At 39.5% G+C, this 15,929-nt stretch overlaps 2 protein-coding genes across 2 annotated transcripts; both read right to left on the bottom strand.

Annotated features, from left to right (window-relative positions):
- Positions 1–4,591: 4,591 nt before the first annotated feature.
- On the bottom strand, positions 4,592–6,273 carry LOC103716885 (glutathione S-transferase U18-like). The gene is made up of 2 exons (XM_039126297.1): positions 5,936–6,273; positions 4,592–5,105 (listed from the first exon to the last, which is right to left on the bottom strand). The coding sequence occupies exons 1-2, from the start codon at positions 6,260–6,262 to the stop codon at positions 4,764–4,766; spliced, it is 669 nt and encodes a 222-aa protein (XP_038982225.1). The 5' UTR covers positions 6,263–6,273; the 3' UTR covers positions 4,592–4,763.
- A 7,010-nt stretch (positions 6,274–13,283) lies between these two features.
- Positions 13,284–13,762, bottom strand: LOC120110740 (CDGSH iron-sulfur domain-containing protein NEET-like). Its single transcript, XM_039126298.1, has 2 exons — positions 13,530–13,762; positions 13,284–13,402 (listed from the first exon to the last, which is right to left on the bottom strand). Exons 1-2 carry the CDS (start codon positions 13,745–13,747, stop codon positions 13,303–13,305), a joined length of 318 nt encoding a protein of 105 aa, XP_038982226.1. The 5' UTR covers positions 13,748–13,762; the 3' UTR covers positions 13,284–13,302.
- Between the last annotated feature and the right edge of the window lie 2,167 nt (positions 13,763–15,929).

The raw sequence follows: 15,929 nt of genomic DNA on the forward strand, positions 1-15,929 counted from the left end.
CGTTTAAAGCTTGGACTCGTGATCTCATTGGTTATTTGAAGATAGCGTAGCATGCGTCAAGATGCCATAGTTATTTTATTGGCTAATGCCATGCTGTCTACATCACCTTTTACTAACTCGTCAATGTAGACTAAGTAACGAAATTTTGCTTGATATTGGCAAATCCTAGCCCCAAAGCAAAATATAGCTAGTACATCTTGCATAATACCAAATATCCACGATGGGTCCAAAATCTTATTTCATATGAGTTTTTTTATTTATTTTTGAGATAATTGAACGGGGATTCTTGGAACAATAGATTTTTAAAATAACCTAAGAGAGATTTAAATTCAGGTAACTAATAATAACTCCTTGAAATTTTATTAATCTATTCAGCTAGCTAGCAGATATACCTGTCTCATGAGTCACATCGAACTATTTTTTAAGAGATATTATATTCAGCCACCCATTTTTATCATTCTGTATCGAGATAAATATTTGATGAATAAAATTATAAAAATGAGTATATATTATATCCTATACCTATTACAACTGTTTATTTTTATGGTGCTCTACCCAAATAAATACTTGATAAATAAAATTTATAAAAGTAAATATTTGTGATTGGCAGCGTGCAGGTAGGCTATATCATGTATGCTGCATAATTTTTCGTGAGCAGATATCCAATTGAATTTATTCGGACAAATTATTTTCTTTTCCCCCTGCATCTTTGTTTTTTTTTTTTTTGGCACAAACGCCATCTTAGTTCAAAGCTGCCGACAAAGTCTGATGCTGGTTTCCTAGGATCTTTCAAGTTGAATTATTTCCAGGCACAAGATCAAATTGTACACGCGTTTCCTTCTCCCTGTTGGAACGGACTCGCCAAGAGAGTCCGAGTCTTTTGCGCAAGTGAAGAAGAAGCCCAATCCCAAAAATTCGTAGTTGTCACAATAGCTATAAATTTGAAATTCAAATTTGAATTGTTGGAACGAACTCACCAGAAGAGTCTGAGTCTTTTGCGCAAGTGAAGGAGAAGCTCAATTCCAAAAATTTGTAGCCGCCACAATAGCTGTAAATTTGAATTTCATAAACATTTAAATTTGGACTCACCAAAAGAGGAATTCTTAGTTGTCATAACAGCTGTCAAATTTGGACTCACCAGAAGAGAAATTCTTAGCTGTCATAATAGCTGAAAATTTGAATTTCAAATTCATTCAAATTTGAATTTTAAATACGCTATACTTATATAAATATGTAAATATGATGAATGTAAAATTAAGAGAAAACAAAAAGTTCTTTCTCTCAACTCTCATTTTGAATTTCTTTGTGTTAAAATCACCACTTGTCCTATAAATTTATAAGATGAGGTAGATTTATTTATATATTTTATGTTTTCTTACATTCTCCTCACATGGGAGCCGGACTTTCTTTTAATGGATGAGCCCAATAAGTAAAATTTTTTAATAATAGGGTTAAAGAGTGCAGGTTCAAACTCATGACCTCTGCTCTGATACCATATTAAAATCATCACTTCTCAATGTAAGAAAATATAAAATATATAAATAATTCTACCTCATTCTATTAGCTTAAGTTTGTAAGACAACTGGTGATTCGATAAGGGATCTTGAGTAGCTAAAATTTTTTTTTCTGATGAGTTCAAATTTAAATAAATTTAAAATTAAATTTAAATTTATGGCTGTTGCGACAGACACGAATTTTTATAATCGACATTTTTTTTTTTCTACTTGCCTAAAACATTCGGACTCTTCTGGTGAGACCGTCCAACACTCCGCCAGGTCGGTCGTTCGTGCAATGTGCAGATCTTCCATCTCTAAGAGGCGTAGATTCCCAAAGAAAAAACGGGTCGTCGATAGTGACGGGACTCGGAAACGTGGCGACCAAGTTCTTTTGACATCGGCGTCAATGACGTCAACGGTGTGGATGGTCCTGCAATAAAACCATTATACGGACGATGAGAATATTTGCACTTACAATCCAAAAAAGAAAAAACTTGTACTAGTTTACTTTTTTTTATTTCAAACGTACTCCCACATTTTGGGCGATACGTATATGGATATGATTTTTGGTGCGACATGTGGATATATATATATATATATATATATATATAATTGGATAGATTTGAGTTGTTAAACCTAAATCAAACAAGGTAATAAAGATGAGTTTTGTTTTTTGTTTGTTGGATTTGAATTTAATTGAATCCATAATAGAATATTCAATAAATCAATGCTATATCGGTCTTTCATTTTACATATTTTTCATTTAGTTACTCTATCATTTTTGGGCCAAACAATCTACAACCAGGAAATCCTAATTAAATACCTATAGGTGTGACGATCTGGATGTTAGGATGATAGTGATAACAACAAACACCCGATTTTTTTATTTTTAAGAAAAATAAAAACACAAAAATCTAGTTTATTTTTTCTTAGAGACAGATAAACTGAAAACTTGTATCAACGTATATTTAATCCGATCAGATAGACGGAAGATTTACTTCAACCTGCTTAAGTCGAATATCTCAAAAGATAACTAGAAGAAGACAGATAATCGGAAGAAGATAGAAAAATTTTGAAAATGAGTTTAAATCTCCTTTTCTTTCATTAATCCTTAAAAAAATAAGGTACATAGAGGTCCGCCCAAACATAATTTGGGTTGGATTCCTCTTTCTAAATCTAATAGGATTATTTTTCCTAAAATAGATATCCCTAGTAAAAAAAAAGCTAAAAATCTTGAGGAGGTAGATCCCGACTTCTACATTAACTACACATTCTGTCACTCCACTTAATTTTTCTCGGAAGAGAGCTACGCCCAATTAAAGTTTAACCCGGAAAAAAAAATTGGTTTTACGAGCCTGTTTCAGAGTGTAAACGATGGAATTTCATCCTAATTAAAGTTTCTACTTGTAGATCTCGAAAAGATACCTAATTTTAAAATAAAAATCATCTCAATCGGGCAGCATATGATCAAGTTATGGCCTCCGAAAATTTAGAATGTGACTAAGCTTCCCGATGTGGTGGATCTTGCTCTTCAATCATGTCCAGTCTTGCTTGTAGTGGCCAAAATAATCCATATCGAGTTTGGTGATCCTCCTAAATATCCAAAGTGGTCTACATCGGGTCCAATGATCCTTCTAGATTAAAACTCCCATTATTTAGAAAATTTAACTCATGCTGAATCAGAACTAAAGATGGGAAAATGTCTGTTTTCTTGCTTCACGACTGAACCACTTAGTTTTGTTTGGAGAGTGGAGTTGTTATGGAAGCCATAATCCAAAGCTATTTAATTTTTGAGAGTTATGGATAGAGGTCTAAAGTAGCTCCCTCTCAAATATTAATAAATGCTGGAAAATTGATATTGCATATATGGTTGTTGGGTTGGTTTTTCTTTTTTTTTTTTTTTTTTTTTTGGCTTAAACGGATGTTTAACACTACTCTGGTTTGAATACATTAAAAAAAAAGAGAAAACAATATGTCTCTAAAAGCTTTAGGCACACGTGCCTCAGAAGTTCAGAGTACTTTATTTAAGTGATCGGCCACAAAAGAGGCTATCTAATTTATACCTCGTATCCCAAAATAGGGATACGTTTACCTCTGAGAAACTTGAGTAGTCACAAAAAAATTTAAATCTTTGTGACGCCAATCCTTTAAAATTAGGGCTGCTAATGGAACAAGTCCGATGGACTCGGCCCATTTATGATAAGGTTGAAAAGACTAAGGTCGAGACATCTCATCCTTTTATTTGTTGACCCGTACCCAGCAACCAACCCAATTGGTTGTTCACTAGTTAATTATGTACTTTGGTAAATAAAAACAAAAGAAGAACAATAATAGGGGCGATCTAGAGTTGGAACAACGACGGAGGCATCACGCTGTTCCCTCCACCTTTTTCTTTCCATTATATTTTATTCATGCTCTTATTCGTAAAAAAATATTTATCCATACTTTTCACCATTAATTATGTCACTTTTTGATCATCCCAACAAATTATTTGTTAACCCATGACCCATCGCATGATAAACAATATCTTAGGGGTATGAGGATCGATTTTGATAATTTATCCAAACAATGGTGCCTCGTTGGACTGGAGGGCCAATAATACCTGATCATTTATAATTATGTTGGCCTTGGCTAACCCAAATCCAATTTTTTGGGACAAGTTAGAATAGATTAATGGTTTGGACCAGAAATTGCCACAAGACTAAATCATGAAAAATCAACAAATTGCCACCTTCAAAAACTATTTAATCACGACAAATTAACATTGTGCAGTGCAGATACTTCTATTTTTACTCATTTGAAAATATGGTTAGGAGTGATCCATGGATTCGGGGCAAGTCATTAGTCTTATTCTGTATTGCTCTATCCTAGGAGAATCCAAGCAAGTTCAAATCCTTTATGGTGCTTATTTTGCACCGCAGAAAGCTTGTCGCTTGCCTTAGAAATTCGAACAATTTTATTCACCATCAGACACGTACATGTGAGATGAGCAACAGTTATCCATCTTCGAGATAGATGATGTGGCAGCTACCATGGTTATATAGCCCTTTGCGGTGCAAAACATGCACCACAAGGATCCCGACTCCTCATAGAAAGGCACTGGTAAATTCTTCGATTCCAAAACACCATTTGCATACATATATTGAAACTACGAAGCACATACAAAATATTCTTTTAGGGTTATGCCAATTTATTGATCTAATACAAGGACTCATAGTGGAACTGCAACAGAAAGGGAGGAGCAAACATGGCAGGAGAAATAAATTATCACAGCGCTTTACTGAATTCGACTAAATCATCAGCCTTCGGCATCACGCTGATCACAGCACCATCCACACAGAAACGCTTAGACCATCCCACCAAAAGAGGAACCACTTCCTCGTCTAGAAGCTTGACACCAACTATCTTCTCCACAGCCCTGATCCACCCCAAGCAGCTCCCAAGTGCAATGTCCAAGTAGCCGATAGTATCCCCTCCGAAGAAGTCTTTCCCTTTGCTGTATATCTTGAAAGCTTCTTCCAGCAGTGGAAGCATGGCGGCTATTTGTTCCACCGCTTCTGCCTTGTTCCCTTTAAGCACTCCTATGATGGTCCGGACCGCAGAAGGCAGCTATCATAAAAAGAAGTAGAAGAGATGTTCATAACCTCATAAGATTGATGAATATATGATCCTTATATATGCTGGATTATAATGCATCTAGAAATTGCTACTTGCAATCGGAAATAATAAATTTAAATAAAACTCTATGTCCACAAAAATTTTTGAAAATCAATTGGTTGAAAGTTTAGCCGGGCGCATGCACGTATGGTCACCAACTTGATCCCATAAAGCTCGACTTAAGCTTCTTGAGAAAGAAATTTTATTTAAGCAAGAAGAATTGCCTTCATATATCCGATGTAGAACTAAAAAGAAAAGAGTTTTAAGACTTTTGAAATAATTAACAAATAAGGGATAAGGTTGGTTTTTTTATTTTTTAAAATTTAGATCTTCTTATAAATTAAAACTCCAACACTTTAATCATTCAACTCCTGCTCAATGAGCATACTAAGTTGGGCCACCAAAGTGGTCCATGGATAAATTACTCTCTTCTCCTGCTTTTGAAATAAAAATTTAAAGAAACGGGATCCTCTGCAGTGCAATTTTTGCACCACGAAGTATGGTACCACCGTGTATAGCTTGTACATCATCTTTCGCAAAGATGGATGGTTCTCCTTCATCAACGCCATGTGTCGTGTATTGCACTAAAGATGCCTCATCATGCATACTCCAAGAATTTATAAGAAATGTCTGTCTCTAAGATGGATGATATGGCGGCTATCCATACAATAGTACTATCCATGCAGTGTGAAAGTTGCAACACGGATCATCAGAACTTGAATTTAAAAGAACGACGACTTTTGGAGTCACGTTAATTAGAGCGAAGAAGTTTAGAACAATACCTTGTCATCGATGTAGGTGGCCCAAAAGCGAGCAACGGCACGATCCGTTGGGTCAGACGGGACAATGGAAGGCCCGGGGCCGGCCCAGACTTCATCCACATACTCGACTATGACCATGGACTCGCAAATGGGTTTGCCCTCGTGGATGAGGACAGGGATCATCTTGTAAACTGGGTTGGACTTGAGGAGAAGCTCGCTCTTGGTCCCCAAAACCTCATCCAAAGACTCGTAGCCCTCGCTCTTGAGGTTTAGGGCGATCTTCACCCTCATCACAAAGGGACTCGCCCAAAACCCCAGCAACTTCACATCACCTCCTGTTGCTGCCATTCTCTTCGTAGTTCGTGATGAGCTTGTGTTGGCCCTGGATATGTGCATATATATAGAGAACAAATGAAGGGAATGGGCCGTCTTATTCCCATATTGTTTTCTGCTTTCTTTTGCGCCAAGCTTTGACTGATTTATTTAAATTGCCACAGCACCGGTTCTTGCGACGCAAGCCTTGCCGCATAGACTGCTAAGGGCTTCACAACATTATAAATGATCGCATTGACCTTTTTTGAAAAAAAAAAGATTAGTAACTTAACCTGGAGCGCAAGTTCTGGATGAGTTCGTTCACTCTGCTATAATTTCTTTCATTCAATCGATGAAATGAAGTATGAAAGATGTCCACATCGTTTGGTTCAAAAATAATTTCGTAAATCACCCGATAGAGTGATGGTTTAGCACATCATGTGGTTTAGCAAAAAATTTAGAAAAAAAATCAACATAGATCGAACAAATGTATCATAAAATCTCTTACTTTGTATATTATTTAAAAATATTTTTAAGCAAAGATTTATTACTCTCAAAGAAAAAATAAAAATAGAAGTGATAAATGGCAAAAGTTCTCATATCCAATATCAACCTTCATGCAGAATTTTGCTAAATTATAGGGAAAAAAAAAACGAAAATAGCAATGGTATCAAGGGAGCTCTGAATGAATTGCAAATTTATGTGGAATGAACTGTTACGTAATACTCTTCTATCCAAAATAAAATGAAAAAAAAAAAGAGAAGAAATGGTAGGTCTGATTTACTTTATCTCTTGTATATGTTGCTATGTTGCTAATCCCTCCCTCCTCTCCTCCCTTCGCTTTCCCCAAAACTGTTCCTCCTTCCCTGCCCCTCCACTGGCGGTGCCGGAACCACCTCAAGACCCCATCTACTGCCGCGTCGAACGTGTCCTCCATCCCCTCCCCCAACACGTCCTCCACCGCCGCGTACACCAACCTCGGTATCAGCTCCACCACTTTCTCTCTCATCTTCTTCGCCCTCTCCGCCCTGATTCCCTCCAACACTCCCATTACGCTTACCGCGCGGCTCCTGACCTCCGTCCGATCTATGAACACCGACCATTCCTCCGCCCCCGGTAGACACCACCCGTACTGCACGTACTCGCTCCGCGCCCACAGAACGCACCCGGCCCGGATGGGCAATTGGGCAATCACATGATATCCCAAGGTTGCAGCTTCCTCTTTGAAAGATGCTTCATGCCTAGCTCACCTTCTAAATGCTGATCCACTGGGAGGTGCTTAGCTGTATGTTGGTAGTATTTGGCGATGATGTGGAAATAATGGCTCCATATGTTCTCTTTAGCCCATGATGAGGTTCCAGCAGCAGCGTTGTCCCAGTACTCCAACAGGCCAAAGGAACACTTATTTTTCGAGAAACCAGAAGGAGCGCCGGAAGATGTCGAGAAGCAGCAAGCAACCAGTGGCTTTCGTCCAAATGACGTGGAGCTCTTGTTCGGGGGATTGGATGCCTTGAAGGCTTGGCGGTGGATTTCCTTGTGGTAGGGATAGAAGTGTACGAGATATTATGTCGCGCCCCGAATCCAATATCGGAGCAAAGCTCCAAAAAAATGTAAGCTGGAGGCTTCTAGCAGCGAGGCATATTGCTAGATTTGTGCTAGAGCCCGAGAGTATGTGGTCCTCCTTGATGAGGGCCAAGTATAGAGGGTTGGGACTTGGGGTGCGAGCTGGGCGTCATCAGTCCCCGGCCTAGAGGGAGTGTGTATTAGGCTATGGTGGTGCTCGCCGAGACGGATTAGATGGGCCATTGGGGATGGTTGCTCTATTGATGTGATGGAGGACAGCTGGATGACTGAGTGGCCGATCTGTCGCTTGCCGACCTTGGTGGACTCGGCGAGATTATCAGGGCGCAGGTAGCGATCTATTGGACTCAGAGGGGGGCTGCTGGAGGGTGGGGTTGATTCAGGAGGCATTTGGGGAGCAGTTGGCGGAGTTGATCTTGTCTCTGCTGCCCCCCGGGGGGGAGTCTGACAATTAGTCTGGAGGGCGACGGGACGATCATGAGTGCGGGTCAGAGATCTTCACGCCCTGTTCAGTAGGGAGCCAGGCCGACGATTGATGGTGGCTGGATATGGAGTTAATATTCATCCCCGAGTGGTACTTTTCATCTGGAAGGTGGCTTGGGGATGTCTTCCGCCAGGAGTTTACTAGTCCGGCGCGGTATGCGGGTCCCTCAGTATTGTGAGGCATGTGGTATATCGAGGAGACCATTGAGCATGTACTACTGCAGTGCCCCAGGCCTATGAGATATGGCGGAGGTCATCGTCCCTCTACCAGACTCGGTGGATCAGCACAGGACCTGATGCAGCTATTGAGAGATTCCATGAGGTGTCCTAGATCTGCTGAGGATAGGATCCTTAGGGCGTACCTGTCTTACCATATATGACTGGATAGGAATGCTGTATTTTCGAGGGGAGGCGGTTGCCTCCGTGGATGGTGGTAGACAGAGCGGCGCGTCACGCGAGGGAGGTTATTGAGGCTTCCGTTGTGATTTCCTCTGGGATAGCCAGGGACACTTGGGGTACTCGCGCTGTATCAGCGCCCGTTTTGCCCTTGTTTCTTGGGTACCCCCACCTCTGGCTATCTCAAAGTAAATTTCGACGGTAGTAATCAGCGATGGCGTGACTGGAGGGATTGGTTTTGTGATTAGAGACCACTATGGTAGGATGCTTGTTACGAATGGGCGTCGGACACCTGGGCTCACTGTTGTTGGGCAGAGCTGCGAGCGGCTGGGAGGGGTTATCCTATGCCAGGCAGGTGCTTGGTGTGAGCGGGTGTACCTTGAGGGAGACTCAGCGGTGGTGATCGACTGGATCCGGGGGGTGGACCAGGTTTGGTATGGTCACCCCCTTATCCGGGAGACACGTCGGATGGCTCAGTCGATGGGACGGGTTTCAGGCTGTTCATGTGTTTAGGGAGGCGAACAAGGCTGCAGATTGGGGTCGCCTCCCTATGTCGCCCGGCATTTCGGGGATTTGTGTGGACTTTCGGATCGGATGTTCATTTTGCTTTGTTTGTCTTTACTTTCCCGTGATTTAGATGGGTGTACTCAGGTTAGACTTATATGAATGGTAGCCGTTTTTACCAAAAAAAAAAAAATGCAAGCTCAGAGAAAGTAATATTCATACAATATCAATAATTTATTAAATCAATTCGCTAGCATTAAATCATCAACTAATTCAATTATAATTTTTTAATATCCATCAAATCAGCAAAATAAAAAAAAAAATAAGTAACTAACTAATGACTAGCTTCACGAACTCATGTTCCTTCCATTCGAAATTACACTTCCCGTGACTCTGAAAAAGTAAGAAGAATATGAACTATCTGATATTATCTATCTAAATTCATTTTTATATTTGAATCTATCCGAATATGAATAAAAATTCGAGCATCTAACTAATATCTGTATCCGCATCTGTATCCATCAAAGAAAAAAGGATATGGATATGGATATAGATAGGTGACTACATAATCCGTATCTAAATATTTGATTCTATTCGTAACTCTATTTAATTTTATATAACACTCATTAATTTTTTTAAAAAATAAATGACTATATTAATATACTACTAACTTGATTTACTTTTCACTTAGCAACATCTTTGATTTTATGGTCATAAAGTTTAATTATCCAGTGTATATCCATATTTATATCTATACTTTTAAGTATCCAGTTTACGTTCATATTCATTTAAAACAAATATAGATACAAATTTTTACATCTAACTAACATCCATATCCGTATCTAAACAAACATGAATATGAATATACTGGTATCCAATCCATATCAGATCTAATTTCAACCCTACTTAAGATGATTAGTGTACTAAAGTATTTTCACTGCAATTTGCCTGGAAATTTATCAGAATTTGAGGGCCAGTTTTGCTCATTTCCTTGTGGAGACAAATAGGTGTGAAGCATAAAGGGTAAGACAGGATATTCTCAAAAGGATCTTCTATATAGCTTCTTTCCAACTCTCCTTATTTGTCCTGTACAGAATGTCTTCTCGTATCCTGTGTAATCTCCAATAGACCTCTTTTGTAAATTTAGTTCTAATAGTAATCGATGTACGGAGTAAGGACTATCATGATATACATGATGACTGCTGAAGACACCGCATGCTATATTCAACGTATCATGAAACACTTATATAATTTTGAATATGGAAGACCTTAACCATTTGTTTTCTAGCTTCTCAGATTTGATGTTGTTTACAAGTTTATAGGATATCATTTCTGTTCTCGAACATATGTAGACCTTTTCGGTATGCTTGCTAAGCCCATGCATAAAATCTATATCAAAGTGCTCGAAATTCAAATATGCTCTTAAAAGAGATAAAATTAAACGAGCTGCTTATGATCATTTTTCCTGTGAATTGTCTCCACACTTCCATTTACGCAAAGGCATTTTCGCTACATCATGGAATTTAATAACACTCTTCTCCCTATGCACTTGATGTCCAACTTCAGCCTCCTGTGTTGGGTTATCAATGAAATTGACGAACTTAGAAGAGTATGTTTATTTGAAAGGCAGTAAGAAGAAATGGAACAGGGCATAAGAAGAAATGCCAAGGTGGATTGGGTATTTGGGTGTGATAGATCTTTAAGTCCAAATGATGCCAAGTTTGATGAATTATGGTGGAACCTAGTCCATGCAAGAAGAAACTGTGAGATAGTCAAAGCCAGAGCTTATATTAGAAGAGAAGTGTACTTAACTCCCTATATAATGTGTTTAACATTGGTGCTTGCTTCGAGCTGGAAAATGGATTGATTCACATCCTCTATTAAATCTATATCCAATACTTACTGTCCTGCAGTCAAGAGAAATGCCAATAGAGCTGATTTCGAATTCACAAATCATCAAATTCGTGGAGGCAAGAGGAATTAGCTATGCTTCTTACTTTATTGCAATCTTCTGTATTATCAGAGAGAGGATCTTGCAGTCTGGAGGAGGTCTAAGGATGAAAATGAACAACTGTCATAAAACATTAAGCTTTGGAGGCCTTCTTTGTTCTATAGGAAAGAGTGTGGAATGTTCCTTTACCTGATAAAATTAATGCTTTACTATCCTTCTCACTAAGAAAGTATTCTCCCTAAAGACAGATTTAGAAAGAGGACTTCACCTTCACCAAGCTGCTGCATTTTCTGCTCTTTGGATGATGAAACAGTAGCTCACTTATTTTCTTTTGTGTCTTCAGTATTTGGGCCGCATTTTATCTGTCAGCTAAATCTCTTCAATGTGCCTGATGAACTGGATACCTTCTGAACTCATTGGTTGATGCTTCTCTTAACAAGATTGAAGGTTTGGCTATAAGACCTTGATGACAATCTGTTGGATTGTGTGGCTGGAAAAGAAATGAACGCGTAGAAGGAAGAGAGGTTGAAACTCCTCTGTTCTCCTTGTTGCATATCAGCTGGATTAGTTCTCAATCCATCGAAATCTATTGGCGATTGATTTCCTTCTTTCCTCTGTGATTCTGTCTCCTAGCAGATCTCAATTTCCTCTATTTTGTTCTCTCTTCTATTTTGCTCCTTGTACTCTCCTCCTTTTATTTTCTGTTAGAAATTGATTTGTTCTGCCTATTTTTTTCCCTAACAAAAAAAAAAAAAAAACACTCTACTCCTGTTGGTGACAAACAGTTGCTCATGTGTCACAAGCACAAGTCCACAACCAGTTATGACCTACATTTATAAAAGATAAATATAAGTAGCAATCTTAGACCTTGTCTTGTTGCTCAAATGCATTACACAATCTTCTAGTAAAATGGCACCTACACGTTTTTAATTCAGGCAATCAAGCTAAAAGCTATTAGATTGAGTATATCTATCAAATACAGAGAGAAGATGGAGCATTCTCTTTAGCCTGACCTAACAAACCAACAAAATCAAAGGCAGAAGATAATTCAAGTTTCTTCAGAAAAAATGATAGAAATCTCATCATTTCCAGATAAAACTAGCACCATTCTACAGGCGTTAACTAAAAAGAGGGCTGCCATCCATAAAAATACTTAAGTAATAGTCAATATGTTTGATCCAGATTATATTTATATTAGATACACCCAAACACTTTCCTGTCATATAGCACAAGAGGATCAAAACAATTCATGGGAATTGATATGATACACCCAGAGTATTGTGCTCAGTTCCCAAGCCAGTATTAGTCAGCTCGGCATCCTAAAATATTTGTCCTGTATTTTAGGCACCTCTGCTATTTTGGCCAGATAGTTGTGATGAGCTGGTTGTAATGTTAATTTGTCTAGGTTTTTCCTGATATTGCTTTCTTGAACGAAACAGCACATTATCTGAATATCAGAAAAATCTTTAGCCATTCATAATTCTTTCCCATGTATATGATTTCCTGAATTCTTCTTGGAGAGTTGAACTAACCAAAAATTAATTCTTGGTTAAAAAATTAGTCATTCTCACATGTAAGTGATGGTGGTTTTACAAGTTTATGCAAACATCCTTCCTCTATACTTTCTTTTACAAGATTACATTAACAATTTTGCATTATGTTCTTGTTGCAGTCTAATCTGTACCAAATTCGCTCCAAAAACATTAAATTTTTATGAATTGTAGATCTTTGTCTCTTGCTGGATTCAACTTGTGCCTATGAGACTTCCCTCTTAATCCTTTACATACCATGAGTTAGTTTCTTTTTGTGAAATGAAGTAAAAATAAATACTCCCCACCATCTGCCGAAAAAAACATGACACATTAATGCAAATCTGTTCCACCTATTTTTTTTAGCCCTGACAAGATTCATCACCAGAATGTTAAATACCGTGCTAAATTTAGAGGCAAAGAACACCCATCAAGTAATAAAATGAAACATGATCAACCTGAGAGTGGAAGTTGCGCTCTTCTCAAAGGATCATTTCCAACATACCGAGATCATGCGTACATATAATTAATTTATATGGGCTCCATTCATCAGGAGACGAGCAATATCCATGAACTCATACAGGAACAATTATTAAAGAAATAAGAGGTGGAATTGGAGTCCAAATTTCACTTCACTCTTGAGGCAGCAAAGGCCCCACGTTGTCACCCGTAGCCTTGTTGTGCTTCATATGGCTCCCGTCGCACAGCGGGAACGTCCCCGACCTCCAACACCTGATCCCATCTCCCACTAATTAAGCATAGCAATGTTCTTGTTTTTTGTTTTCGTTTTCGTTTTCGTTTCGTTTATTAAAAAAACAGAGAGAGAGAGAGAGAGAGAGAAGGAAAGGAATATTAATACCGGCAGTAGGCGGTGACGGGTTTGGAGAGCTCAGCGACGACGACGGAGTCCACGACCTTCTCCTCCGCCTTTCGGATCTCCGGGTTGACGCCCCCCTCAGCCCTGACCGCGACGGCGCGGCGCGGAAGAGGACCGCCTGCATCCGCCTCTGTTTTAGCCTTCCGCGTAGGGGCGTACGAGAAGCGAGCTCCCACCGTGCTCACCATAGAAGACGCCATCTCTTCGTAGCGGATTATTCGCTGGTCGCTCTTCTCTCTTCTTCTTTCTTGGGGGCTGCGAGAGGTAGGTGAAGGATGAGGTGGAGCCGCCGCTTTTGAAGGTGGTGCCTGGAGAACACGAGCCCTTCTTCAGATTGGGGCGGAATTGACGATGGAGGTGCTGACACGTGGCTATATTTACCTCTATTCTCATTCCTTCCGTGCCCTTTTAAAAAAGAAAAAAGAACTTGATGACGTGGCAAAAGACTAAACAGGGGAACAGTACTAGGAAATGCTATGTCACTCTAGACTCTATACGGTGGACTCTGGGTTCAATCCACAGCATATATGGGCCTTATAGCTACCGGGAAGGTGCTTATGGTTCCCATCCATCAAGCTACATAAGCATCAGGCACGGCCACTGAGTTGGTAGCTCAATAAAACTCAGCCTTACTTTTAACTCCATGGTTCCGAGTTTGAACGTACGGGCACCGATTAAATTATAAAACCGGATGCTCCCTGCTCGGACACTGGTTTGGAAGGGCATATTGGTCCTCTGGTAGCTTCGGTGATATCAGGTATGACGTACTCACACGGAAGGTTCATGCTAGAGTCCAGAGAGATAAACGCGCTAGGCCTACGGGTGGAAAAGATATGAGTAAAACTGGCCGGAGTGCCCAACACCGGTCATTTCTGCCCGTATCGAATATTCTCTAGCGAGGTGAAGGCCCAATGGAGCTGCTACACGGAGGGTGAGCTTGTCCCTTTCTTTTCTTCCCCTTTTTTTAGCAAAAAAAAAAAAAAAAGCATCAAGCATGGCCGTCCCAAACAGAGCCATGCTTTTCCAGCAGGAGACACCTAAATACATAGAAAATCATTCTAAAATTTCACCATTGAATGCCGGCCCTCTTTCAGGGTTAAATTGAAAAGGATTGTTATGGACAGCTAGGTTGAGAGGCCAGAAGTCATGGCAAAAGCTTCAAAATGAGTCTCCACACAATGATAAAATTACTTATTATAATCGAATTCAAAATATAAAAATAGTCTCTCTATGTATGAGAATAATGTTGTGATATTTGGCCTCTCTCTTTCAATATAGTAAAAGCTTTGATGAAAAATTATGGAACAATATTTTTATATTATTTAATCTTGGCCTTGTTTAAAACACTTGATATGAATTTTTTTTAATTATTACATTGTTAAAGTGCTCGGTAACTTGGAATTGATGAATCTTGCTCATGACAGAGATGCCAAGAGATTAGGTATGAGCAAAGCATTTAGGAAATTTAAATTAGCTTGGTTCGATAAAAAAGCCTACCATAATAGTATAAAATAAGGTTTACAAATTGGTTCATCAATGTTTCTGGAGCAATATGCCTCCTTATAGTCAAATTCTAACTTTCAAGGATACTCCTGCAGAGGCTTGAACTTGGAACTTCCATTTTCTAGATGGAGAGGTCCGAACGTCACGATGATGGCAGATTGCTATTACACTCATTGCTATAAGAAAAATCATTTGAGAAGTTAAACGGCACATCCTTTGATTATTAGCAAGTTATCTTCCACATCAATAAGCATCGAAGTCCTTACATATCGGCAAATTTGTCATATAACGTAGAACAAATTGACTAGACATCTCTTTGGAAAAAATGTCTCTGAACACAACTCCTTTGCCTGTTTCCAGTGTGATGTCTGAAGCACACTCCACATATGGCCTGACCTGTGGTAAATGAATAATCAAACCTTCTCAAACCTATTAATGCTGGTTTTGGAGTTCAACATTTAATAAACCCCTGCCATCACACCAATTTGATGCAGCGAGGAAGGAGGGACAGGAAAAAAAAATACCATTTTATCTTCTCTGGAGCTGGAGCTCGAAAACACGCCCAAACTCGCAACCAACCAAAAAGCTTGATGGTCCACCAAAGGGGTAGAAAACTAGTGAACCACGCCAATCCACTACTGCCACGTGACAAGTCGAGATGTCAAGAGGCACGTTGGGCTTTGCATCCGGTCTCGCCCTGTTCAGATCCAAGTCCAGCTCATTTGAACATAGCCTCGGGAGGACCGGAGGAGCCTGGTCCGGATCTCGGGCTTCAGACGTCCAGGTTGATTGGACCCCAACTTTTTGGGCCGGGGTTGTTGGGTTTTGTTGTTGTCGGACGATTGGCCTGGCTCGGATAAGCATCAGTCGCTCTGCACC

Source organism: Phoenix dactylifera, chromosome 5, assembly GCF_009389715.1.
Source record: "Phoenix dactylifera cultivar Barhee BC4 chromosome 5, palm_55x_up_171113_PBpolish2nd_filt_p, whole genome shotgun sequence".
Classification (NCBI taxonomy): domain Eukaryota; kingdom Viridiplantae; phylum Streptophyta; class Magnoliopsida; order Arecales; family Arecaceae; genus Phoenix; species Phoenix dactylifera.

Excerpts from the sequence above, each read along its gene's own strand:
- LOC103716885 (XM_039126297.1), bottom strand. The coding sequence starts at position 6,262 with ATGGCAGCAACAGGAGGTGATGTGAAGTTGCTGGGGTTTTGGGCGAGT. Across the intron at positions 5,106-5,935 it reads CCACCTACATCGATGACAAG|CTGCCTTCTGCGGTCCGGAC; the intron begins GTATTGTTCTAA and ends TTTTTATGATAG.
- LOC120110740 (XM_039126298.1), bottom strand. The coding sequence starts at position 13,747 with ATGGCGTCTTCTATGGTGAGCACGGTGGGAGCTCGCTTCTCGTACGCC. Across the intron at positions 13,403-13,529 it reads CCCGTCACCGCCTACTGCCG|GTGTTGGAGGTCGGGGACGT; the intron begins GTATTAATATTC and ends AGATGGGATCAG.